This window comes from Oncorhynchus gorbuscha, linkage group LG03 (assembly GCF_021184085.1).
Source record: "Oncorhynchus gorbuscha isolate QuinsamMale2020 ecotype Even-year linkage group LG03, OgorEven_v1.0, whole genome shotgun sequence".
NCBI classification, from domain to species: domain Eukaryota; kingdom Metazoa; phylum Chordata; class Actinopteri; order Salmoniformes; family Salmonidae; genus Oncorhynchus; species Oncorhynchus gorbuscha.
The window spans coordinates 80128478-80155548 of record NC_060175.1 but is presented as its reverse complement, the minus strand read 5'-3'; the positions used below and the strand labels follow the sequence as shown (position 1 = coordinate 80155548).

Sequence of the window (27071 nt, the reverse complement as noted above, 5' to 3'; positions counted from 1 at the left end):
ACATTGTTTTAAAGAAACAAATTCAACCTATATTGAAATTTTGGTTACTATGATGACACAATCCTGTTGTTGAAATTTCAGAACAGTTTCAAATTCAATTCCCCCATAATGTGGAATTATGTTTTTTGAATTTTTTACAACTTGACGAAAAGCTGGAAGTGTCTAAGTATTTAACCCCTTTGTTACGGCAAGCCTATTAAGTTCAAATAAAATTGTATTTGTGACATGCGCCGAATACAACAGGTGTAAACCTTAGTGAAATGCTTACTTACAAGCATATCAAATTGTATTGGTCACATACACAAGCCCTTAACCAACAATGCAGTAACCAACAACATTGATTACTTTTTTTCAAATCCAATGTATCTGTCACATGCGCTGAATACAACAGGTGTAAACCTTACAGTGAAATGCTTACTTTTAAGCCCTTAACCAAAAATGCAGTAACCAACAACGTTGATTACTTTTTTTCAAATCCAATGTAGATTTCACAGCCACATTGACAAATTACGTTGAAACATTGCTTCAACCAGTTTGTGTCCAGTGGGAGGTTCTCTTGCATGATGTGAGTTGCCCTGACCTCTTAACTACTCCTTGTTTCTCAGCTTGGTGATGAGGACTGTATCTTGCCCAGTAAGCTTCAGGCTGCACTGCAGCAGATCCTGGAGGAGAGAGGGCAGATACTACGGCAAGACGGAGACTGCACAGGTTTGCACAGCAAACTATTACCTTAAAACGGCCTTGTAGCCAAAACATTGATGACACAATGTCTTCTTGTTTCACTGTCTAGGTTGGATAAAGTGTAATTGTATAGAAAGACATTTCTTAAAGTGTTCTCGCCTCTCCATTTTTACACCATCTACTTTTATAAGTGACTATCCCCCTCCCTACCATCTGTCCATGCAGGCCAGCAGTGTGAGCTGAGCTCCCTGGTGTCGGAAGCCTTTGTGCATTTCTTCGTGGAGCTAGTGGGCCACTACTCCCTCCACATGGGTGCCAGCGGGGCCCGGGAGCTGCAGAGGGAGAGCTTCTGTAAGTCCCACCCCTCCCGTGGGGCCCGCCAGTTCCTGCAGCTCTTCATGGACACGCAGATGTTCTCCGGCTTCATCCACGACAAAGAGTTGCGCAAGGGAGGGGGCAAAGGTCAGGGAGTCGCCTATCAGTGGCCCTGTTGTTTGAATACTTTGAGAATGCATTCTTCCTTCCTCTAAGTAATCACCTCTTACCAAAATGTATTTTCTTGTGGACCTTGTACTAAACTTTTCTCCCCCTCCCACAGGGCTTTTTGAAGTTAGAGCTGCAGAATATTTGGCTTCAAACCCGGAGTCTGAATCTAGCGGGTTCCTCAAGGGACTCAAGGGAATTGGTTAGTATTGCTCCATTCATAACATCTAATTAAACAAATATGGCATTTACTGTCAGAGTTAAATAATTTTGTCAATTTTATTTTCAGGGATGAAATTCCTACAGAAGAAGTGACAGACTGTCAGCAGTCTGGTTGAAAATGCTTCTGTAAGAGAGGATGAGAGCCATCTGCCGGATTGGCTGAGACACATGTGCTATGATGTTACAGCTATATAGATATGTACATGACTCGACAAGGACATAACGGTGTTGGGCACAGAGGTCCACAGTCCTAGGTAGAGGGCTCTCTGCTTCAGACATGACCAGTCTCTTCGTATTGCCCTGAATGCATTCCTAGCCTGAGTGAAGTGCAATTGTAATTGGAGGAAAACTGGAAATGTGCATTTATGGCCAAACAAACTTCGATGAAGACTTTTGAGATGTCAGAGGAAAGGCAGGAGCAAACGCTATGTACTTGTGAAATCTACACAAAACATTTCAGCTACAGGACTCGGTATTAACTTAACAGATGTTGTGCCATGATAAACTAACCCACGCATTTTTGTGTTTTTGCTAGTCATTTTTCTATGTTTGTTTTAGTCAAGTCTTTTTAAGTGTTTGGTCTACATATTATGGATATAATGTTATTTTTAAGTTTAGTTTTGAACTCGTGTCTAGTTGGAAATTAATAAGTAAGGCTACTCGATACCCTTCTGCACTCTGCTACAGAACAATGTAAGAATAATGATTTTTATTATGTGCATGATTGTTACTTTAAATATATGACATATATATATTTTTTCCAATTGAGGTTAATGTATGTTGTCCCTGACATTTTGATGGCCTTGACAAATCTTCCAAGTAATGTTTGAATCATTAGGATAATACATTACAATTTACATTTCTCACCGAGTTTGAATTTTGTATAGCTTATTCTGGAACTAAATATTTTGTTTACAATATTTTAGCTACTTTTCATGCATATTTTTGCATTTTGAACTTATATTGAGATTGTATGAGCATGTTTGGATACCATTTCCTCAGTCATTTGATAGGACAGGTGAAAGCACATATTGAACTAGACCACCTTGACTAAGGATGTGATTTTAAAGGATCAGAACTGAGACTTAATCTCATGTATCCAACATTCCAATGCACAAAGTTTGCTAAAAACGTTTTTGATGTTCTCACGTGGGTTTTAAAAAGTCACAACTAGAGACCAGAAACTAACTAGTCACACCTTCCTATTGACTGGAGTTGCATACTTAGTGCCTAAAGAAAGTATTCACACCCCTTGACATTTTTCACATTTTGTGTTACAGCCTGAATTTTAAATGGATTAAACTGCGAATTATTATTATTAGTTTTATTTGGTCACTGGTCTACATACAACACCCCATAATGTGGAATTATATTTTTAGAATTTTTTACAACTTGATGAAAAGCTGAAAATGTCAAGTATTCAACCCCTTTGTTATTATTAAGTTCAAATAAAAGTATTTGTCACATGTGCCGAATACAACCGGTGTAAACCTTACCGTGAAATGCTTACTTACAAGCCCTTAACCAACAATGCAGATTTTTTAAGTAACAAAATATTTGTTACTTTAAATATGGCATGATATATAAAATTCTAAAAAGTAACAAAATAACAAGAACGAGGCTATATACAGGGGTACCGAGTCAATGTGCAGGGATACAGGTTAGTCGAGGTAATATGTTCAGGAGTAAAAGTTTGCTTATCAAGTCACACAATAAGTTGCATGGACTTACTCTGTGTGCAATAAGTGCTTAATATTATTTTTGTATGACTACCTCATCTCTGTACCCCACACATACAATAAATTATCTTTGAGGTCCCTCAGTCAAGCAGTGAATTTCAAACAGATTCAACCACAAGACCAGGGCGTTTTTCCAATGCCTTGTAAAGAAGGACACCTATTGGTAGATGAGGTTAACAAAAAGCAGACAATGAATATCCCTTTGAGCATGGTGAAGTTATTAATTTCACTTTGTATGGTGTATCAATACACACAGTCTATACAAAGGAAGAACGCCTGTATCTAACTTAGTTGCCAGAGAGGGAAGAAACCGCTCAGTGATTTCAACATGAGGCCAATGGGGACTTTAAAACAGTTTAATGGCTGTGATAGGATGAATCAACAACATCCTTGTTACTTCACAATACTATCCAATTTAAAGAGTGAAAAAAGGATGCCTGTTCAGAATAAAACATTTCAAAACATGCATCCTATTTGCAACAAGGAACTAAAGTAAAACTGCAAAAAATGTGGCAAAGCAATTAACTTTTTGTCCTGAATACAAAGCGTTATGTTTGTGGCAAATACAATACATTACTGAGTACCACTCTCCATATTTTCAAGCATAGTGGTGGCTGCATCATGTTGAGTATGCATGTAAAAGGGCGTTTTTCAGGATAATAAAGAAATGGAATAGAGGTAAGCACAGGCTAAATCCTAGAGGAAAACCTGGTTGTCTGCTTTCCACCAGACACTGGGAGACAAATTCACATTGAAGTAGGACAATAACCTGAAGGCCAAATCCACACTGGAGTTGCTTACTAAGATCGTGAATGTTCCTGAGTAGTTCAGTTACAGTTTTGACTTAAATCTACTTGAAAATCTAAGGCAGACCTGAAAATGGTTGTCTAACTATGATCAAGAACCAATTTAACAGATCTTGAAGAATTTTGAAAACAATAATGGCCAAATGTTGCACAATCCAGCCGTGGAAAGCTCTTAGACACTTACCCAGAAAGACTCACAGCTGTAATCACTGCCAAAGGTGTTTCTACAAAGTATTGACTCAGGTGTGAATACTTACTTAAATAAGCAACATTTGCAAAAATAAAATAAAAAAACGTATTTCATTTTGTCATTTTGAGGTATTGTGTGGAGATGGCTGAGTTGTTTTATTGAATCCATTTAGAATTCAGGATGTAACAACAAAATGTGTCATAAGTCAAGGGGTATGAATACTTTTTGAAGGCAATGTAAAATGTGTATCTCAACAGGTACAATTTTTAACTATTGTACATTTTGTTGTTATATTTTTATAAATATGAAATGTCCACCATACATGTCAAAATAAATGTGAAATGTTAGTTTGGAATTCATTCATGACTCCACTACTTCAACACGTTGGTCTCCCTGTGTCAGGTCAGGTGAGTATGTATTTTCTTTCCTAATGTTGTGCCATTTTTGTGGTAATTAGTACTAGGAACCTAAGATATTACCTGATAAACACCAAATTCGGGATGCTAATGGCATGTGTTGAAAAATGTATTATTAGCTATGTTACATAATTATTAAATAGTAATTTTAGATTAAGAATCACTCCAATGCGTAAGGGGCGCTATAAAATCAAGGGCCATAAGACACCAACGGAAAATACGTTCAGCCTCCCGGAAGACGTCAGGCGCGACCAGCTGCGTTGTTTTGCTACTGAGACAACTAGCTAGCCATCCATCCAGCGGTACAAGCAAACAAACAAACAACTAAACTGAATATGGCTGGAACTTCATCAGTAGCTGGTGAAGTATTTGTCGATGCCCTACCATATTTTGACCAGGGTTATGATGCAGCGGGCGTTAGAGAGGCGGTAAGTATCTGCTCCATACATAGCTACCTGTTGCAAACTAGCTAGCATCAGACATGAGCTAGCTGAGAAACGTGCAACTCCGTTCTCTTAAAGCTATTCAAAATATGCAATATAGAAAAAGAGTGAACAACGGGAGTACAAACGGTCAGGGGACAAGACAAATGTATATAAAGACTATATCAAGTTGATTGCTTTTTGTTATAAGAAATTATGTATATATTGTTCAAATTAATTATCACAGTTTTCTGACTCCTGTACATATATGAATATTAAATTTAACTCATAACTGCGGTTGATTAAGAAGAAAGGCTTCGTATAGTTTTTGCTATACTTTGTAAAACCAAAAATCACATTTTCAGTATCGCGTGTGTTTTGGTGGGGAAACTGAGTCGGATTCACAGACAATAACAACAAATTATTCCAAGTTAACGGTTTGAAGCACACTTGTTCAATCTTCCGTAATCAAAATTTATACCAAATCGTTTTTCATTTTCGTGCCATATCAAAAATGACTTTCAGTAGCCTAAAGGGGTGCTGTTTAGCAAATGTTAAATTGTTAACGCAAGATGTGCTTACAGTCATCAACATACACATAAGTGAGCTAGATGTTTTTTTTCTTCGTATTTTATTAAAGAATAAGTATACATTTTAAAGTGTTTGACCAAGAAAATGTAGTTATCCCCACATTCTTTAATTTTCTTATGATTTTTACAGTTAACTTTGACCCCTATACTTTTTATGTGCCACTAGTAGATCGTTAGTGCAGGTTGATGACCATTGCATACCATAAGACTCCATATTATGCCATCTTAAAATATGCATGCTTTGGAGGTAGTGGCAGGTAGCCTACACAAACAGGCAAAGCTTTTCAGTTGGCAGACAGTGGAATAAGTTTGAATGACACACAGGAAACTGTTGCTTGTGAAAACCCCAGCAGCGTTGCAGTTCTTGACACACTCTAACCGGTGAGCCTGGCACCTAATACCATACCCTCTTCAAAGGCAAGTAAAATGTTGTCTTGCCCATTCAAATGACATTTTATTGGTTACATACGTGTTTAGCAGATGTTATTGCTGGTGTAGCGAAATGGTTGTTTCTAACTTCGACAGTGCAGTAACATCTAACAAGTAATATTTCACAACATATACACACAAATCTATGTAAAGAAAATATAGGCATGTTGCCCTCTGAATGGCACACATACACAATCCATATCTCAATGCTTAAAAATTCTTCTTTAACCTGTCTCCAGTGGATTTAATAGGTGACATCAATAAGGGATCATAGCTTTCACCTGGTCAGTCTGTCATGGAAAGAGGTGTTCCATTTTTTTTTTGTACACTCAGTGTATATTGGTGAACTTTGAAGGTGCCCATATTATACCAGCTTAAAGATTTTTTGTGAGGTGTGCCACTAGTAGATCAAAAATCCATTGTCATTAACATTGCAAAGCATAACATGACTGTATTTTGCCAGCTACAATATTAGAAAAATACTTGTTTGCTGTATATTACATTTGACATTTTAGGTAACTTAGTTCAATTTTAACCAGGGATTAGAACCGATTCAGGGATAGAACGGGAACAGAACCGTTATTTTAAAAGCATGGGAACTGGTTAATAACGTTATTTTACGTTCAGGCATTTTTTTCTTTCAAGTACCACAAAAAAACGCAGCTAAGCACATGCAAAGACCTCAGTCACTCAAACCTATTCCAGTGTCTGCCTGCCAGCATTTCACTACACCTGCAAACACATGTATGTGACAAAAAAAAAAGTATTGAATTTGAAATCTTTACCTGTGTGTAGGCTACCTACCTCCGAAGCATGCATAGTCTACTGTAGCTACTGATGTTACAGGCACGATTCTGACATTTTTAGAGAAGAGTGGATTCAATTGTTCAATACTAGTTAAAGGATATTATAGTTATCATGTTTCACACTGGAATTATTAACTGCAAAAAGGTCATTCTTGTTTTAATTTTGGTCACGCTTTGCACACAAGCTTGTTCGCTAGCTCGCAAACTCTAGGCGACACTATTTGTAATGTAATTGAACTGAGTCCGGATCAATGGCTAGCTCTGGTCCAACGTTTATCCAACTCTGAAGTTAAGACTTTCAAAGTTCCTTCATAGAAGCCGTGCCTCTGTAGGTATAATTCAGATAATGCATGTAATAACAACAAGATGCCCAGCGCTCTCTTCACCTGCTAAATTTGTCGCACCCTACGCTACACTTGTCTGCCCAATGCATAGCTTGACTGCTCCATAGCAGTCTGCTCTATCCATTTGTGAAACAATTTAATGTCGGGCTGAATGTAAAAATTTTAATTAAAAAAACAACTTTTTTGTTGATTTCGAATCGGTTCAGAATTTTCTTTTGCTGGTCAGAACTATGGAACAGAAAGGAAAAAAATATGGTTCTGTTTTAAAACGAAACGATTGGAAGATTTAATTTCCAACCCCTGATTTTAACATAGTAAATATGGATGGTCAACATTTTGTGACGTGCCACTAATAGATTTTATAGATAGATTTTTTTTTACAGTGAACTGAGCTTAACTTTACTTGTATGCCTAGGCTACTAGGCCCACAAAGATCATATATGAAATGAATAGGGTTTCTAAATGTAATTCTATTATTAGGGAATAAAAAGTATGTAGTTCTGTAATGTAATTTACTTTCAACAATGGTCAGGGTAGGGGTGTCCTATGAATCCCGGATAGCACTGGCCGTTTCAATTGGCTCATTCGTGCTGAGTTTAGGAAAAATTTGGTTGTGTTCGATGCAAGTTATTGTAGGTGCAGTTGTGCAGGAAAGTGTTTTCAGAATTCACATTTTTCCAAGAATCAACCGTTTAGTGACCCAATGTTGATAGCAAATCCCACGAACAGTTATCAAAACTCGGCTCCACCTCGATATAAGAGAACGGAGTTGAGTGTTGCTCAGCTAGTCTGCCATCTGAAAATCTTTACAAGTGTGCATGTGTAGGCAACCTGCCCCTCTGAAGTTTAGGCTGCTGTAGCCTACTGACGTTACAAACGTGATTGAGAAAATAGATGTTTAGAGAAGAATGGATTAATTTTGGATTAACTTTTTCAATGCTAGTTAGGGATACTATAGTTATCACGTCTCACATTGGCTTTCTTAACTACAAAAAGGTGAAACGTGTTTTTAATCCTGGTGCCTCTGCACACCTAGATTCGTTAGCTAGCTATCCCTGGCAAGTCTCGGAAATTAAAAGATTTTCAAGTCTCCATAGGTAAATTAAAGATTTTCAAAGTTCCAGTCCAAAGATCCCGCTCTTCCCATCTGCAAAATTTCCTCCATAGATAAAATCACGCATGTAAACAACTATAGCTTGCCTGCACCATAACAAGCTACTATATCTACACTGATTGGTGAAGTAGTTTAGAAAGGAAAAATATAAACGGGTACTTTTTGTGGTTCATACCATTCAGAACTTTATTTTGCAGTTCGGAATAGTATAACAGAACAAAAAAGATGGTTCTGTTCAGAACAAAACTATTGAAAAATGTAGGTTCCAACCCCTGCTTTTAGGTCACCCCTCAGTCACAAGTCTAACTAGTCTACTGTACTAGCATGCTGTCAATCTTTATTAATTTCCATACACAGGCTGCAGCCTTGGTAGAGGAGGAGACTCGCCGATACAGACCCACCAAGAACTACCTCAGTTATATGCCAACACCTGATTTTACTACATTTGAAGTAAGTACCACGTACACAGTTTATGCTATAAAAACAAAAAGGCATACATTAATATGTAAACTAATGCCATGACGCTGGCTTTTGACTGACTCGTCACTGTCAACTGTGAAATATACACTGCTCGACAATGACATTATGTGAAGCAAATACTAATGCTTATATCACCCATCAGACTGAAATCATGAGGAACGAGTTTGAGAGACTAGCAGCCCGGCAGCCCCTGGAACTTCTCAGCATGAAGAGGTAAACCCAGTCTACTCCTTTGCTCAGAGCACGAACAGTCATGTTTAAAAAAAAAGCTTGCTAACTGTCAATCCCACATTCAGTTCTAACTTGACACATTTAAACCCTCATCATCCTCTGAGTGTACACTCAACTGTTTCTGTTTCACCTGTGCAGATATGAGCTTCCAGCTCCATCATCAGGGCAGAAGAATGACATCACTGCATGGCAGGAGAGTGTGAACAACTCCATGGCTCAGCTGGAGCATCAAGCAGTGCGCATTGAGAACCTGGAACTTATGGCACACTACGGTACCAATGCATGGAAGGTCTACAATGAGTGAGTCGGAGGCTGCTGCTTGTGCCCCCAATAGAGCTCTTCATTTATTTTAGTTTCCAAGAAAGAGTCAGGAGGGACAACCAAACTGATTTGAATTAAGCTAACAAATGGGGTTTGAATAGTCATTTAATTTGAGAGTGGAGGAGATAAGTCTTTTTACTTGTCAGTTTAGTCCTTTTTACACATGCTTGTCCTGAAGGGTAAAGTATAGATTCACAGGGATTTTTTGACTTTGCCTTAATCTTTGTCATTATTTCCACTCCACAGTAACCTGGCCTTTATGATTGAATTGGCTCAAAAAGAACTACAGAAATGTAGGTAGGTAAATGGTGTGAAAACGTTGCTTTACAATTTCCAGGTTGTGCAATACATTCCTCATGGTTAGCTCGTTTGGTAATAGTTTTGGACTCAGTCTGACACAAACTGTGTCGACAAGCTTCTTCACATCAATAATGAGCTTCTGCATATACAGTATATATTTTTCACAACCTTGTGTGTGGTGTCATTTATACAGAAAGCAGATTCAGGACTTGAACTGGCAACGGAAGAATGATCAGCTTGCAGGCGGGGCCAAGCTGAGAGAGCTGGAGTCAAAGTCAGTTCTGTGAATGTTGTATTTTTCATTACTGTTTTCTCAACCGTGGTGTGATTTCTAAATCCATGCCATCTCTCTTTTGTAACAGTTGGGTGTCCCTCGTAAGTAAGAACTATGAGATTGAACGTGCCATCGTCCAGTTGGAGAATGAAGTTGGACAGCTCAAACAGCAGCATGGTGACGAGAACAAGGAAAACATTCGACAGGACTTCTAGAAACAACCTTGCAGAAGAGACATTTTACAAGAAAGGAAATGTTGAGCTTGCAGCTGAGAACAATGAAAACCACCGTAAAAAGAACAGGACTGTCCCTCCAAACTTTAAGAACCTAGTTGCCTTGGCTACAGTTTTTACATTTGTCTCAGACAGTGACCGTTGAAAAACTATTGGTCCTGTGTAGAGCATATTTGGTGTACCTTGATCTGATTTTGTGTTTTTTTATAACTTTTATCAATGCTTGTCAATTTGATGAGTAATTCTAAAATGAGGTAGTTAATAACTAATGATGCAGTCTACAAAAGTCACTTGATTTAACATATAGACATAAGTACAGTTGAAGTCTGAAGTTTACATACACCTTAGCCAAATACATTTAAACTCAGTTTTTCACCATTTTTGACATTTAATCTCTGTAAAAAAAAATCCCTGTTTTAGGTCAGTTAGGTTCCCCACTTTATTTTAAATATGTGAAATGTCAGAATAATATTAGAGAATAATGATTTCTTTCATCACATTCCCTGTGGGTCAGAAGCTTACATACACCCAATTAGTGTTTGGTAGCATTGCCTTTAAATAGTTAAACTTGGGTCAAACGTTTCAGGTAGCCTTCCACAATAACTTGGGTGAATTTTGGCCCATTTCTCCTGACAGAGCTGGTGTAACTGAGTTAGGTTTGTAGGCCTCCTTGCTTTCACACACTTTTTCAGTTCTACCCACAAATTTTCTATGGGATTGAGGTCAGGGCTTCGTAATTATGGCCAAACAGTTCTATTTTTGTTTTCATCAGACCAGAGGACATTTCTCCCAAAAGTATTCTCTTTGTCCCCATGTGCAGTTCCAAACCATAGTCTGGCTTTTTTTATGGGGGTTTTGGAGCAGTGGCTTCAGGTTATGTCGATATAGGACTCATTTTACTGTGGATAAATACTTTTGTACCGGTTTCCTCCAGCATCTTCACAAGGTCCTTTGCTGCTGTCCTGGGATTGATTTGCACCTTTCGCACCAAGTACGTTCATCTCTTGGAGACAGAATCCTTCCTGAGCGGTATGATGGCTGTGTGGTCCCATGGTGTTTATACCTGCTTACTATTGTTTGTACAGATGAATGTGGTACCTTGGAAATTGCTCCCAAGGATGAACCAGACTTGTGGAGGTCTACACTTGTATTTCTGGGGTCTTGGCTGATTTCTTTAGATTTTCCCATGTTGTCGAGCAAAGAGGCACTGAGTTTGAAGGTAGGCCTTGAACTACATCCACAGGTATACCTCCAATTGACTCAAATGATGTCAATTAGCCTATCAAGCTTCTAAAGCATTGACATTTTCTGTAGTTTTCCAAGCTGTTTAAAGGCACAGTCAACTTAGTGTATGGAAACCTCTGACCCACTGGAATTGTGATACAGTGAAATAATCTCTGTAAACAATTGTTGGAAAGTTACTTGTCATGCACAAAGTAGATGTCCTAACAGACTTGCCAAACCTATAGTTTGTTAACAAGAAAATTGTGGAGTGGTTGAAAAATGAGTGACTCCAACCTAAATGTATGGAAATGTTTGACTTCCACTGTACCTGTGCACAAATAAATAAAATGTTTAAGTGGATGTTATAATGACAATTTCTGAACTGATGAACTTCCATAGCAAAGTTCAAATTTTTACTTTGTGATACCAAAGTTTGCGTAGCAAATTTATTTTTTACTTAAAATAAATTCCAAAATGTGTCGAGACATTGTTTATAGATGGTTATGCGTCTACTGCCTCAACTAACAGATACGGCCTTGTTCTTAAATGTAAATAGATCTGTCCGTGAAATGTTAAAGTTAAAAACAGGCTATTGTTGCTGTCAATGAGTCTTGCCTAATGCTTTTTAAATGATGGAAATGCTAAATATCTTGAGGGTGAGATTTATTTTTAATCTCAAATTATTTGGAAATGTAAAGCATTACTTTTCTGTCATTTTTGGGTCCTAATTATTTGGGAAAACTTATACTCAGTTATTGACAAACATGGACAAAGATCATACTGACGACTTTAAAAAATATATTTAGCCTTTATTTAACCAGGTAGGGCAGTTGAACATATTCTCATTTACCACTGCGACCTGGCCAAGATAACGCAAAGCAGTATGACAAAAACCACAACACAGTTACACAAACAAATGTACAGACAATAACAGATTTTTATATGTACAATGTGTGCAAATGTCGGGTGTTAGGCAAAAATAATTACAATTTAGCATTAATACTGGGGTGCAAGAGGGTAAGTGATATGGGGATGAGGAAGTTAGGTGTGCTATTTACAGATTGGCTGTGTACAGGTACAGTGATCGGTAAGCTGCTCTGACAGCTGATGCTTAAAGTTAGAGAAGGGGATATGACTCCAGCTTCAGTGATTGTTGTAATTTGATCCAGTCATTGGCAGCAGAGAACTGGAAGGAAAGGCAGCCAAAGGAGGAATTGGCTCTGGGGATGACCAGTGCAATATATCTGCTGGGGCATGTTCGTGTTGCTATGGTGACCAGTGACCTGAGATAAGGCGGGGCTTTACCTTGCAAAGACATAGATGACCTGGAGCCAGTGTGTTTGGCGATGGATATGTAGTGAGGGCCAGCCAACGAGAGCATACAGGTTGCAGTGGTGGGTAGTATATGGGGCTTTCGTGACAAAATGGATGGCACTGTGATAGACTACATCCAGTTTGCTGAGTAGAGTGTTGGAGGCTATTTTGTAAATGACATCGTCGAAGTCCAGGATCGGTAGGATGGTCAGTTTCACGAGGGTATGTTTGGCAGCATGAGTGTAGGAGGCTTTGTTGCGAAATAGGAAGACGATTCTAGATTTAATTTTGGATTGGAGATGCTTAATGTGAGTCTGGAAAGAGTCTAGCAGACACTGAGGTATTTGTCCAGAGTAGTGATGCTAGTCGGGCGGGAGGGTGCAGGCAGCAATCTGTTTAAGAGCATGCACTTAGTTTTACTAGCATTTAATAGTTGGAGGCCACAGAAGGAGTGTTGTATGGCGTTGAAGCTTGTTTGGAGGTTTGTTAGCACAGTGTCCAAAGAAGGGCTAGATGTATGCAGAATGGTGCCGTCTGCGTAGAAGTGGATCAGAGAATCACCAGCAGCAAGAGCGACATCATTGATATATACAAAGAAAGAGTCGCCCTGAGACTTGAACCCTGTGGCACCCCCATAGAGACTGCCAGAGGTCCGGACAACAGGCCCTCCGATTTGACAAACTGAACTGTGAGAAGTAGTTGGTGAACCAGGCGAGGCAGTCTGCCGATAAGAATGCGGTGATTGACAGTCAAAAACCTTGGCCAGGTCGATGAATACTGCTGCACAGTACTGTCTTTTATCGATGGCAGTTAGATCATTTAGGACCTTGAGCGTGGCTGAGGTGCACCCATGACCAGCTCGGAAACCAGATTGCATAGTGGAGAAGGTACGGTGGGATTCGAAATGGTTGGTGACCTGTTTGTTAATTTGGCTTTCGGAAGATTTTAGAAAGACAGGGCAGAATGGATATAGGTCTTTAACAGTTTGGGTCTAGAGTGTCTCCCCCTTTGAAGAGGTGGATGACCGCGGCAGCTTTCTAATCGTTGGGGATCTCAGATGACACAAAGGAGAGGTTGAATAGGCTAGTAATAGTGGTTGCAACAATTTTGGTGGATAATTTTAGAAAGAGGGTCTAGATTGTCGAGCCCAGCTGATTTGTGGGGATTAAAATTTTGCAGCTCTTTCAGAACATCAGCTGTCTGGATTTGGGTGAAGGAGAAGGGGGGGGCTTGGGCAAGTTGCTGCGGGGGGGTGCTGAGATGTTGGCCGGGGTAGGGGTAGCCAGATGGAGAGCATGGCCAGCCGTAGAAAAATGCTTATTGAAAATGTTGCTGCTAACCTTGAGCAACAGCAAAGCTTTTCCTTTGGACAAAAATTATAAGAATATGGAGAGTTTTGAAAACTGTGGCAGGGTCTACAGTCAATCACAGACTACAAAAAGAAAACCAGCCCCGTCGCGGACACCAATGTCTTGCTCCCAGACCAAATAAACACCTTCTTTGCTCGCTTTGAGGACAATACAGTGCCACTGACACAGCCTGCTACCAAAACCAGCGGGCTCTCCTTCACCGCAGCCAACGTGAGTAAAACGTTTAAACGTGTTAACCCTCTCAAGGCTGCGGGCCCACACAGCATCCATAGCCGTGTCCTCAGAGCATGCGCAGACCAGCTAGCTGGTGTGTTTAGGGACAAATTCAATCAATCCCTATCTCAGTCTCCTGTTCCCACATGCTTCAAGAGGCCACCATTGTTCCTGTTCCCAAGAGGGCTAAGGTAGCTGAGCTAAACGACTATCGCCCTGTAGCACTCACTTCCATCATCATGAAGTGTTTTGAGAGACTAGTCAAGGATCATATCACCTCCACCCTACCTGACACCCTAGACCCACTCCAATTTGCTTACCGGCCCAATAGGTCCAAAGACGACGCAATTGCAATTACACTGCCCTAACCCATCTGGACAAGAGGAATATGTAAGAATGCTGTTAATCGATTACAGCTCCGCATTCAACACCATAGTACCCTCCAAACTCGTCATTAAGCTTGAGACCCTTGGTCTCGACCCCGCCCTGTGCAGCTGGGTCCTGGACTTTGACGGGCCGCCCCCAGCTGGTCATCCCACTGATCCTCAACACTGGGGCCCCACAAGGGTGCGTTCTCAGATTTCACCCATGACTGCGTGGCCATGCACGCCTCCAACTCAATCATCAAGTTTGCAGACGACACTACAGTGGTAGACTTGATTACCAACAATGGTGAGATGGCCTACAGGGAAGAGGTGAGGGCCCTCTGAGTGTAGTGTCAGGAAAATAACCTCACACTCAATGTCAACAAAATAAAGGAGATGATTGTGGACTTCAGGAAACAGCAGAGGGAGCACCCACCTATCCACATCGACAGGACAGTAGTGGAGAAGGTGGAAAGTTAAGTTCCTCGGCATACACATCACGGACAAACTGAAATGGTCCACCCACACAGACAGCGTGGTGAAAAAGGGGCAACAGCGCCTCTTCAACCTCTGGTACGGCAACTGCTCCACCCACAACCTCAAAGCTCTCCAGAGGGTAGTGAGGTCTGCACAACGCATCACCGGGGGCAAACTACCTACCCTCCAGGAAACCTACACCACCCGATGTCACAGGAAGGCCAAAAAGATCATCAAGGACAACAACCACCCGAGCCACTGCCTGTTCACCCCGATATCATCCAGAAGGCGAGGTCAGTACAGGTCAAATCAAATCAAATCAAATCAAATTTATTTATATAGCCCTTTGTACATCAGCTGATATCTCAAAGTGCTGTACAGAAACCCAGCCTAAAACCCCAAACAGCAAACAATGCAGGTGTAAAAGCACGGTGGCTAGGAAAAACTCCCTAGAAAGGCCAAAACCTAGGAAGAAACCTAGAGAGGAACCGGGCTATGTGGGGTGGCCAGTCCTCTTCTGGCTGTGCCGGGTAGAGATTATAACAGAAAATGACCAAGATGTTCAAATGTTCATAAATGACCAGCATGGTCAAATAATAATAAGGCAGAACAGTTGAAACTGGAGCAGCAGCACAGTCAGGTGGACTGGGGACAGCAAGGAGCCATCATGTCAGGTAGTCCTGGGGCACGGTCCTAGGGCTCAGGTCCTCCGAGAGAGAGAAAGAAAGAGAGAATTAGAGAGAGCATATGTGGGGTGGCCAGTCCTCTTCTGGCTGTGCCGGGTGGAGATTATAACAGAACGTGGCCAAGATGTTCAAATGTTCATAAATGACCAGCATGGTTGAATAATAGTAAGGCAGAACAGTTGAAACTGGAGCAGGAGCATGGCCAGGTGGACTGGGGACAGCAAGGAGTCCTCATGTCAGGTAGTCCTGGGACATGGTCCTAGGGCCCAGGCCAGTTGAAACTGGAGCAGCAGCATGGCCAGGTGGACTGGGGACAGCAAGGAGTCATCATGTCAGGTAGTCCTGGGGCATGGTTCTAGGGCTCAGGTCCTCCGAGAGAGAGAAAGAAGGAGAGAAGGAGAGAATTAGAGAACGCACACTTAGATTTACACAGGACACCGAATAGGACAGGAGAAGTACTCCAGATAAACAAACTGACCCTAGCCCCCGACACATAAACTACTGCAGCATAAATACTGGAGGCTGAGACAGGAGGGGTCAGGAGACACTGTGGCCCCATCCGAGGACACCCCCGGACAGGGCCAAACAGGAAGGATATAACCCCACCCACTTGCCAAAGCACAGCCCCCACACCACTAGAGGGAAATCTACAACCACCAACTTACCATCCTGAGACAAGGCCGAGTATAGCCCACAAAGATCTCCGACACGGTACAACCCAAAGGGGGGAAACCCAGACAGGCCGACCACAACAGTGAATCAACCCACCCAGGTGACGCACCCCCCCAGGGACGGCACGAGAGAGCCCCAGCAAGCCAGTGACTCAGCCCCCGTAACAGGGTTAGAGGCAGAGAATCCCAGTGGAAAAAGGGGAACCGGCCAGGCAGAGACAGCAAGGGCGGTTCGTTGCTCCAGAGCCTTTCCGTTCACCTTCCCACTCCTGGGCCAGACTACACTCAATCATATGACCCACTGAAGAGATGAGTCTTCAGTAAAGACTTAAAGGTTGAGACCGAGTTTGCGTCTCTGACATGGGTAGGCAGACCGTTCCATAAAAATGGAGCTCTATAGGAGAAAGCCCTGCCTCCAGCTGTTTGCTTAGAAATTCTAGGGACAATTAGGAGGCCTGCGTCTTGTGACCGTAGCGTACGTATAGGTATGTACGGCAGGACCAAATCAGAGAGGTAGGTAGGAGCAAGCCCATGTAATGCTTTGTAGGTTAGCAGTAAAACCTTGAAATCAGCCCTTGCTTTGACAGGAAGCCAGTGTAGAGAGGCTAACACTGGAGTAATATGATCAAATTTTTTGGTTCTAGTCAGGATTCTAGCAGCCGTATTTAGCACTAACTGAAGTTTATTTAGTGCTTTATCCGGGTAGCCGGAAAATAGAGCATTGCAGTAGTCTAACCTAGAAGTGACAAAAGCATGGATTAATTTTTCTGCATCATTTTTGGACAGAAAGTTTCTGATTTTTGCAATGTTACGTAGATGGAAAAAAGCTGTCCTCGAAATGGTCTTGATATGTTCTTCAAAAGAGAGATCAGGGTCCAGAGTAACGCCGAGGTCCTTCACAGTTTTATTTGAGACGACTGTACAACCATTAAGATTAATTGTCAGATTCAACAGAAGATCTCTTTGTTTCTTGGGACCTAGAACAAGCATCTCTGTTTTGTCCGAGTTTAATAGTAGAAAGTTTGCAGCCATCCACTTCCTTATGTCTGAAACACATGCTTCTAGCGAGGGCAATTTTGGTGCTTCACCGTGTTTCATTGAAATGTACAGCTGTGTGTCATCCGCATAGCAGTGAAAGTTTACATTATGTTTTCGAATAACATCCCCAAGAGGTAAAATATATAGTGAAAACAATAGTGGTCCTAAAACAGAACCTTGAGGAACACCGAAATGTACAGTTGATTTGTCAGAGGACAAACCATTCACAGAGACAAACTGATATCTTTCCGACAGATAAGACCCAAACCAGGCCAGAACATGTCCGTGTAGACCAATTTGGGTTTCCAATCTCTCCAAAAGAATGTGGTGATCGATGGTATCAAAAGCAGCACTAAGGTCTAGGAGCACGAGGACAGATGCAGAGCCTCGGTCCGATGCCATCAAAATGTCATTTACCACCTTCACAAGTGCCGTCTCAGTGCTATGATGGGGTCTAAAACCAGACTGAAGCATTTCGTATACATTGTTTGTCTTCAGGAAGGCAGTGAGTTGCTGCGCAACAGCCTTCTCTAAAATCTTTGAGAGGAATGGAAGATTTGATATAGGCCGATAGTTTTTTATATTTTCTGGGTCAAGGTTTGGCTTTTTCAAGAGAGGCTTTATTACTGCCACTTTTAGTGAGTTTGGTACACATCCAGTGGATAGAGAGCCGTTTATTATGTTCAACATAGGAGGGCCAAGCACAGGAAGCAGCTCTTTCAGTAGTTTAGTTGGAATAGGGTCCAGTATACAGCTTGAAGGTTTAGAGGCCATGATTATTTTCATCATTGTGTCAAGAGATATAGTACTAAAACACTTGAGCGTCTCTCTTGATCCTAGGTCCTGGCAGAGTTGTGCAGACTCAGGACAACTGAGGTTTGGAGGAATACGCAGGTTTAAAGAGGAGTCCGTAATTTGCTTTCTAATAATCATAATCTTTTCCTCAAAGAAGTTCATGAATTTATCACTGCTAAAGTGCAAGTCATCCTCTCTTGGGGAATGCTGCTTTTTAGTTAGCTTTGCCACAGTATCAAAAAGGAATTTCGGATTGTTCTTATTTTCCTCAATTAAGTTAGAAAAATAGGACGATCGAGCAGCAGTAAGGGCTCTTCGGTACTGCACGGTACCATCCTTCCAAGCTAGTCGGAAGACTTCCAGTTTGGTGTGGCGCCATTTCCGTTCCAATTTTCTGGAAGCTTGCTTCAGAGCTCGGGTATTTTCTGTGTACCATGGAGCTAGTTTCTTATGAGACATTTTTTTAGTTTTTAGGGGTGCAACTGCATCTAGGGTATTGCGCAAGGTTAAATTGAGATCCTCAGTTAGGTGGTTAACGGATTTTTGTCCTCTGGCGTCCTTGGGTAGGCAGAGGGAGTCTGGAAGGGCATCAAGGAATCTTTGTGTTGTCTGTGAATTTATAGCACGACTTTTGATGTTCCTTGGTTGGGGTCTGAGCAGATTATTTGTTGCAATTGCAAACGTAATAAAATGGTGGTCTGATAGTCCAGGATTATGAGGAAAAACATTAAGATCCACAACATTTATTCCATGGGACAAAACTAGGTCCAGCGTATGACTGTGAGAGTGAGTGGGTCCAGAGACATGTTGGACAAAACCCACTGAGTCGATGATGGCTCCAAAAGCCTTTTGGAGTGGGTCTGTGGACTTTTCCATGTGAATATTAAAGTCACCAAAGATTAGAATATTATCTGCAATGACTACAAGGTCTGATAGGAATTCAGGGAACTCAGTGAGAAACGCTGTATATGGCCCAGGAGGCCTGTAAACAGTAGCTATAAAAAGTGATTGAGTAGGCTGCATAGATTTCATGACTAGAAGCTCAAAAGACGAAAACGTCATTTTCTTTTTTTGTAAATTGAAATTTGCTATCGTAAATGTTAGCAACACCTCCGCCTTTGCGGGATGCACGGGGGATATGGTCACTAGTGTAGCCAGGAGGTGAGGCCTCATTTAACACAGTAAATTCATCAGGCTTAAGCCATGTTTCAGTCAGGCCAATCACATCAAGATTATGATCAGGTGAATCAAAGCTGGGACCGAGAGACTGAAAAACAGCTTCTATCTCAAGGCCATCAGACTGTTAAACAGCCATCACTAACATTGAGTGGCTGCTGCCAACATACTGACTCAAATCTCTAGCCACTTTAATTCATAATTTGATGTAAAAAATGTATCACTAGTCCTATAAACAATGCCACTTTATATACTGTTTACATTACATTACTTATCTTATATGTATATACACAGTACTCTATACGATCTACTGCATCTTGCCTATGCCTTTCGGCCATCGCTCATCCATTTATGTATATGTACTGTAGCATACCAGGGGGTTGGGTCAAAATGTTTACACAGATCAGACACGGACAGAGTAGGAGTAATAGTCCAAAAGAAGAAAAAAAGAGACCCTCTCCAGGATACAGTCTTTTGGGGCCCGGGTCTTGCTGTATCCTGTGGGGATCAAAAAACTGAACTCCCTCCTGTTACCTCTGGTACCGACCACAAATATACGGGAGTCATTTTCTCCCAGAGTCTCTCTCCCTTGTGTGTTGCCCTTCTGGCAGCTTTATGAGAGTTGTACAGCTGGTGAGCAAATCAGCCCTTGATTAATCACCAATTCCCAATCAGCCCAAATTAGTCTTGGCCGGAGAGCCCGTCGAGACCTGGCAGGTCCAGCAGATGGAGCCATCGCCTCGTGATATATACTCCGTCTGTCACCAGGCCTCGACGAGTCCCCTCCTGGTGGCTGACCTGCTGTACGCCACCCCCCCTCCCCTTAGCTCTGTCGGGGAGGGGACTGTCATCAGTGCAACGTATGTCTCCCTTCTCAATAGGGCACCCCTGACCTGTGCACAACAGAAAAAGAGATGCGTTGAAGGGACAAGAACCACCTGGTGACCGGATCATTTGTGTCCTTTCTTCTGGCCATCCGAGCCAGGGGAGAATGGTCCATGACCAGGGTGAAGTGGGTACCGAACAGGTAAAACTTGTGTGTCTAGCTCCCACTTCAACGCTGAACACTCTTTCTCAACAATAGAGTACTTTTTTTCTAGGTATCAACTTTCGGCTGATGTACATGATGGGGTGCTCCTCCCCATCGTGTATCTGGGACAGAACGGCCCTTAGTCCCGTATCACATGCATCCGTCTGGACCAACATCGGCACCTGGAAATCAAGCGCTATGAGAATCGGATGGAAGCACAGCGCTTCCTTCAGGCGGCTGAGTGCCGCTTCTGTCTCGTCCGTCCATTTCACTGTTTTCGGGAGGCGGGCCCTGGTTAGATCGGTGAGGGTGGAAGCTATTGCCGCAAAGTTGGGGATAAACCGGCTATAGTATCCTGCCCGTCCCAGGAAGGACTTAACCTGTGACTTGGTGTGTGGAAAGGACCAGAAACGTACCGCGTGAACCTTCCTCTCCTGGGGTTTGACGTTCCCCCATCCGATCAAATACCCCAGGTCCTCCACCTCCTCGAACACTAGTTTGCATTTCTTGGGGTTTGCGGTCAGTCTGGCTTGTCTGAGCCCGTCCAGCACCAACTGGAGGCGCGTCAGGTGCTCTTCCCAACCTTGGCTGTGAAATCATTACAGAAGCGCAGGCTACCGTCTGGTTTGGGCACCAACACGATGGGGCTGCACCACGCACTGTGAGACTCTTCAACGACCCCCATCCTGGTAAATCTGTTGGTTTCTGTCTCCCCGGTTGCCGTGCGCGGTAATTGACAGGTCCCAGCTTCTCGGTCACCTCGTATGGCCCGTGCCTTTTGCCAGGAACTTACTTTAGGCCGTGGGGATTAAGACCAACACCCTGTCTCCCACCTGGAATTCTTGGGGCTGGGCTCTCCAATTGTAGACCTAGGCTTGGGCGTGTTGGGCCTTCTCCATATGTTCCCTTATGACTGGCCATATGGCTGTCATCCGGTCCCTCATCGTCTCCACGTGCTCTACCACGCTGCGTAAGAGGGTCGGTTGGGCTTCCCACACCTCCTTGGCGAGGTCCAGTAGGCCTCGTGGCCTCCTCCCATAGAGGAGTACAAAATGGGAAAAGCCAGTGGAGGACTGGGGTACTTCTCAGATTGAGAATATTAGGTGGGGTAGTAGCTTGTCCCAGTTCTTCCCGTCCTGCTCGATGACCTTCCGCAGCATTTGTTTGAGCATTTTATTGAACCGCTCGACGAGCCAATCCGTCTGCGGGTGGAAGACGGAGGTCCAGATCTGCTTAATCTGCACACATCTTTCATTAGGTGGGACATAAACTCAGTACCTTGGTCTGTCAGGATCTCGTTCGGGATGCCCACCCGGCTAAAGAGGTGGAACAGCTCCCCAGGCAATTCCCTTGGATATCGCCGTCCATAGGGGTATGGCCTCGGGATACCGGGTGGCATAGTTCCCTATTACCAGGATGTACTGGTGTCCTCGTGCTGTTTTTACCAGGGGTCCCACTATGTCCATGGCAATGCGTTCAAAGGGCACCCTGATGATTGGTAGGGGGACCAGGGGGTTTCAGAAGTGTGCCTTTGGGACAGGTCATTTGACACTCCGGGCAGCTGCGACAGTAATCTTCCACAGCCCTCCTCATCCCGGGCCAATGGAATTGGGAGGCGATCCGTTCCCGTCAGGGCAGCAATAATACCTCTCAAAGTTCCCCCTGTTGGCGCGACACCTGATATAAAAGGTTATTCTTGATTTGGAAATGGGGGTATCGCCAGTCACTCACTCCCGGAAGTAGCTGTCCATCCACCACTATCACTTGGACTGTGGCGGCTTTCAGGTTAGGATCCTCGCACTGGGCCGTCCCGAATTGTTCCCTCAGTTGACCCCCAGGGTGTGTCTTGAACGGCCCCTAGAAATCGAGGAGGGGGAGGCTGGGCTCTTCCTCCCATGGTTCCCCAGGGGGGTTGGGTTCCGGCCCCCTCTCCGGCTCCTATTCCGGACCCGTAGATACAGGTTGATCAACCGTTCGCTTCCGGGCCGCACAGGCGATGGGTTGTACTCTTCTTCGGCCGACTCGTACCTTCTTCCTCAGCTCGGGCCTCGACAGGGCCGCAAACAGTGGACAATCTCATCCCACTAGTAGAGGTACCGGCAACTCTGGTACCGTACCCACCATCATCTGGCAGTTCCCTTGTGGCATCACGGTGTTGGCCCATACGGTTGGATACCGCTTTGTGTCCCCGTGAGCACAGGAAATGGACTTCTCCCTACCACATTCGGTATCCTGGTTCAGAAGGCTCGTGGTTATGAGCATAACCATACTTCTGGAGTCAAATAGAGCTTCCGTGTCATGTCCATCAACCTTCACCGGGACCATGGGTGCAGTTGATTCATGGTGTGCCCAACAGGAGGTGATTTAGTTCACTCCGTGACATACCTCGCCCCCGGGGCTTGCTGATGGCATCGACTCCTCTCAAGCCGGGCAATCCCAGGCAATGTGCCCCCGGGCACCACACTCAAATCATCTCCTTTGATCTCCATCTACCTGGGGTCGTCAGTGGCTGGGTCGGCTCTACCCCAGCCGTCTCTCCACGGGTTTGCGGTCCTTTGGCCCTGCCGACTGTCGGTTCGGGGTAGCAGTGGGGCTGTCCTTCCGACTCCTCGAATGGGTCACTGACTCGGCCCAGCTCACACTCATTAGGGCCTGAGTGTTCTGATGCATCTCCACTGCTTCCAGGAGGCCCTCCAAGATCTGGGGCATGCATAGACTCACTGCTCTCTTCATGTCGTGGGGTAGTGCCCATAGGAAGCGATCCAGGACCACTTTTTCTACGTCGGTTAGGAGCCATCCTCTGGTGATCCGCAGTAGGTCGCTCATCTGGGCTCGGGGGGGGATGCGTCGGTTACGAACATCCAGTCGTGGAATAGTTGAGCCCGATGGGCCAGGCTGTACCCATAGCGGCTGAGTATCTTCTGTTGAGTCTGTTGTATTTAGCCGCCTGTTCATCGTTCAGGTCCCAAAATTCCTTTTGGGCATTCCCAGAGAGGAACGGGGCCAGCAGACTGTCCCACTTCTGCCTTGGCCAACCTTCACGTAGTGCTGTCTGTTCAAACGTACAGAGGTAGGTTTCGATGTCGTCATCTTCTGTTAGCTTGATTAAAAACTTGTTAGGATGTGATTCAGTAGATGCTCCTCCTTGTCGCTTCCTGATTTCCTCAATGAGGCGGAAGTTTTATAGTCGCTGTTCCTCCAGTGTTCGTTCCTGAACCGCCTGTTTGGCCCCGATGAACTGAGCTATTAACCTCTTGCTCCTACCTGACACGCAGGCGTCCCATCTAGACATCTAGAAATGCAAATGCGCTACGCTAAATGCTAATAGTACTAGTTAGAACTCAAACGTTCATTAAAATACACATGCAGGGTATTGAATTAAAGCTACACTGGTTGTGAATCCAGGCAACAAGTCAGATTTTTAAAATGCTTTTCGGCGAAAGCATGAGAAGCTATTATCTGATAGCATGTAACACCCCAAAAGACCCGCAGGGGACGTAAACAAAATAATTAGCATAGTCGTCGCTACACAAACCGCACAAATAAAATAAAAAACATTCATTACCTTTGCCCATCTTCTTTGTTGGCACTCCTAGATGTCCCATAATCACTATTGGGTCTTTTTTTCGATTAAATCGGTCCATATATAGCCTAGATATCGATCTATGAAGACTGTGTGATAAACGGAAAAAAATAGCGTCTTATATCGTAACATCATTTTTTTAAATTAAAAAAGTTGACGATAAACTTTCACAAAACACTTCAAAATACTTTTGTAATGCAACTTTAAGTATTAGTACACGTTAATAAGCGACCAAATTGATCACGAGGCGATGTATATTCTTTAGCTGTCCGTCTGGAAATAATGTCCGGGTAAATCTCAACCAAAATATCCGGGTCGGAGACCTGAAGAAATGGCTTGTCTCTTCTTCGTTTGACCAAGAAACAAAGCCTAGGCAAATGACAAGACTGTTGACATCGTGTGGAAGCTGTAGGTATTGCAACCTCAGCCCCATTTATTGTGGTTCGCCTTTATCAATGGGTTGAAGTGGCGGATGGATATATATTTCCATTTTCAGTGATCAGATTTTCCTGCGCTTTTCGATGAAACGCACGTTCTGTTATAGTCACAGCCGTGATTTAACCAGTTTTATAAACGTCTGAGTGTTTTCTATCCACACATACTAATCATATGCATATACTATATTCCTGGCATGAGCAGCAGGGCGCTGAAATGTTGCGCGATTTTTAACAGAATGTTAGAAAAGGTAGGGGGTAGGAGTAACAGGTTAACTTGTCCATGCTGATGCTGCGTAAACGTCAACCCTGATCTGACCACGTTATCAGAGTGCCCGCATTCTCCACCACATTGGCAGACCAGGGGGTTGGGTCAAAACGTTTACACAGATCAGACATGGACAGAGTAGGATTAGCTCAGTTTGAAAGGTGTTTATTAAAATAGTCCAAAATTTTTGAATTATTAAAATAGTCCAAAAGAAAAGAATAGGTCTCCCCCAAGAGACCTTCTCCGGGATACCGTCTTCTGGGCTCCGGGTCTTGCTGTATCCTGTGGGGATCAAAAACTGAACTCCCTCCTGTTACCTCTGGTACCGTCCCCAACTATACGGGAGTCCTTTCCTCCCCCAGTCTTTCCCTCTTTATTGGAGTTGTACAGCTGGTGAGCCGTCAGCCCTTGATTACCCACCAATCCCCAATCAGCCCCAATTAGTCCTGGCCGGAGAACCCATCGAGACCTGGCACGTCCAGCAGATGGAGCCATCACTTCGTGATGTATACTCTGGTGGTGCGCACTAGTGGCGTTTAGATCGGTGACATCACTTACTCTGAGATCTTGAAGTAGTGGTTCCCCTTGCTCTGCAAGAGCCGTGGCTTTTGTGGAGCGATGGGTAACGATGCTTCGAGGGTGACTGTTGATGTGTGCAGAGCGTCCCTGGTTCGCGCCAAGGTCGGGGCGAGAGGACGGACGTAAAGTCTATACTGTTACATTGATGCTGTTGACCCGGATCACTGGTTGCTGCGGAAAGAGGAGGAGGTCAAAAGGGGGGTGAGTGTAGCCGATGTGAAATGGCTAGCTAGTTAGCGGTGATGCGCGCTAGTGGCGTTTCAATCGATGACGTCACTTGCTCTGAGACCTTGAAATAGTGGTTCCCCTTGCTCTGCAAGAGCCACGGCTTTTGTGGAGCGATGGGTAACGATGCTTTGAGGATTTATTTTCATAAATATACAGTTTATACAGGTTTTATATAAATGTTCTGTATAAATAGCCTCAAGTAAACAGACCATAAATGCCTACATTTTTGTTTTCTTGAAAAGCTGTGAGTGATATGTCAGTACTTGTTGCATTTACAACTTGTCTATGTCCGATCAACTGATTTCAGTGTATAGATAGACATATTGAATGGAATGTTAGCAGTTAATTTGCCAAATAAATCTAATCATTCCTCAAACTGTGGCTAACAATATAATCTTATTACAGCACTGGCAAACCATGATTGACCAACTCCCTGACCAAAATGGCTGACCTTTGGCCCATAAGAATGTTCATAGCCATTCTAGTATTCTAATTGCGTCGAGTGATTTCTGTAATTCAGAGCTCATCTGTAAACTAAACATTTGTCTCAGTATGACACCCTGATAGAATGATGGTTAAATAAAAATTCCTAATTCTACGCATGAATCAATAGTCAAACGTAAGACTGTAAATCACGAAATTAATTATACCTCGGTACGTAAAGACGTTCAGGGTTGCGGTTCAAAACGGAGAGGCGATACGGACACGCCTGGTGTCCAAATTGAGGGCGTTTTTTGCACAGAGAGAGTCGAGTGGAGAAGAGCGCATTCGGTTCAGTCGTCCTGATGAGCCCTTCGACAGATAGCAAGCTAGTTTATGATTACGACTAGAAATATAAGCAAGAATGTGAAATTTGTCTGCCGAAATCGTGACTTGGGGGTGTGTTGAGAATCATTCCGTTTTAATCAGAGGAATTGTTCGTTTTTTCCCCCAATATATTTTCGGTGAAAATCACTACAAAAAATGTGCTTTAGTTGTCATCCTGGCCTGATAGTATCTATTTACTATCTAGCTAGTGGGCTCCCGAGTGGCGCAGCATCTCAGTGCTTGAGGCGTCACTACAGACACCCTGGTTCGAATCCAGCCTGTATCACAACCATCCGTGATTGAGAGTCCACACAATTGGCCCGTCGTCCGGTTTTGGCCGTCATTGTAAATGGGAATTTGTTCTTATCTGACTCGCCTAGTTAAATAAAGGTTAAATATTAAAAATATGTCAAATAAAAAAAAGCTACTTCTCTCCTGCGGAAAGCAGGAGCGAAGGACACGGTGTCCCGTGTTGTGTTGCAGCGTAAACTCTCCCGATTGAGCAGTGTATAATGTATCAGGGTGACATCCAGGTGGTTAATACCAATATTACAAGTTATTTATCGCTGCTATCCTACTAGAAATAAAATCAAGTGGGATGGAACAAATTGAAGATGGTGACCAATACTACAAGTTATTTAAAAAATAAATGTTTTTACTATACTACAAGATATTTCTCCCTCGCCCATCGAAATAAGCATCACTTAATTTAACAAGTTGTAACTTGCGCCG

The 27071-nt window shown here is 43.2% G+C and overlaps 2 protein-coding genes across 3 annotated transcripts in view; both read left to right on the top strand.

Annotated features, from left to right (window-relative positions):
- dennd2c (DENN/MADD domain containing 2C) overlaps positions 1-4468 on the top strand; it is a 37047-nt gene extending 32579 nt beyond the window's left edge. For both annotated transcript variants that reach the window (XM_046343914.1, XM_046343913.1), the window contains 4 exons: positions 606-708; positions 907-1143; positions 1280-1366; positions 1454-4468. In XM_046343914.1, coding sequence (XP_046199870.1) covers positions 606-708; positions 907-1143; positions 1280-1366; positions 1454-1479 — 453 coding nt within the window. In that variant the 3' untranslated portion in view covers positions 1480-4468. The remainder of the gene's footprint in view (positions 1-605; positions 709-906; positions 1144-1279; positions 1367-1453) is intronic.
- Positions 4469-4756: 288 nt separating this feature from the next.
- On the top strand, positions 4757-10518 carry LOC124022154 (pre-mRNA-splicing factor SPF27). Its single transcript, XM_046337189.1, has 7 exons — positions 4757-4965; positions 8600-8692; positions 8865-8935; positions 9092-9253; positions 9521-9571; positions 9768-9848; positions 9937-10518. The coding sequence occupies exons 1-7, from the start codon at positions 4873-4875 to the stop codon at positions 10061-10063; spliced, it is 678 nt and encodes a 225-aa protein (XP_046193145.1). The 5' UTR covers positions 4757-4872; the 3' UTR covers positions 10064-10518.
- Positions 10519-27071: the final 16553 nt, after the last annotated feature.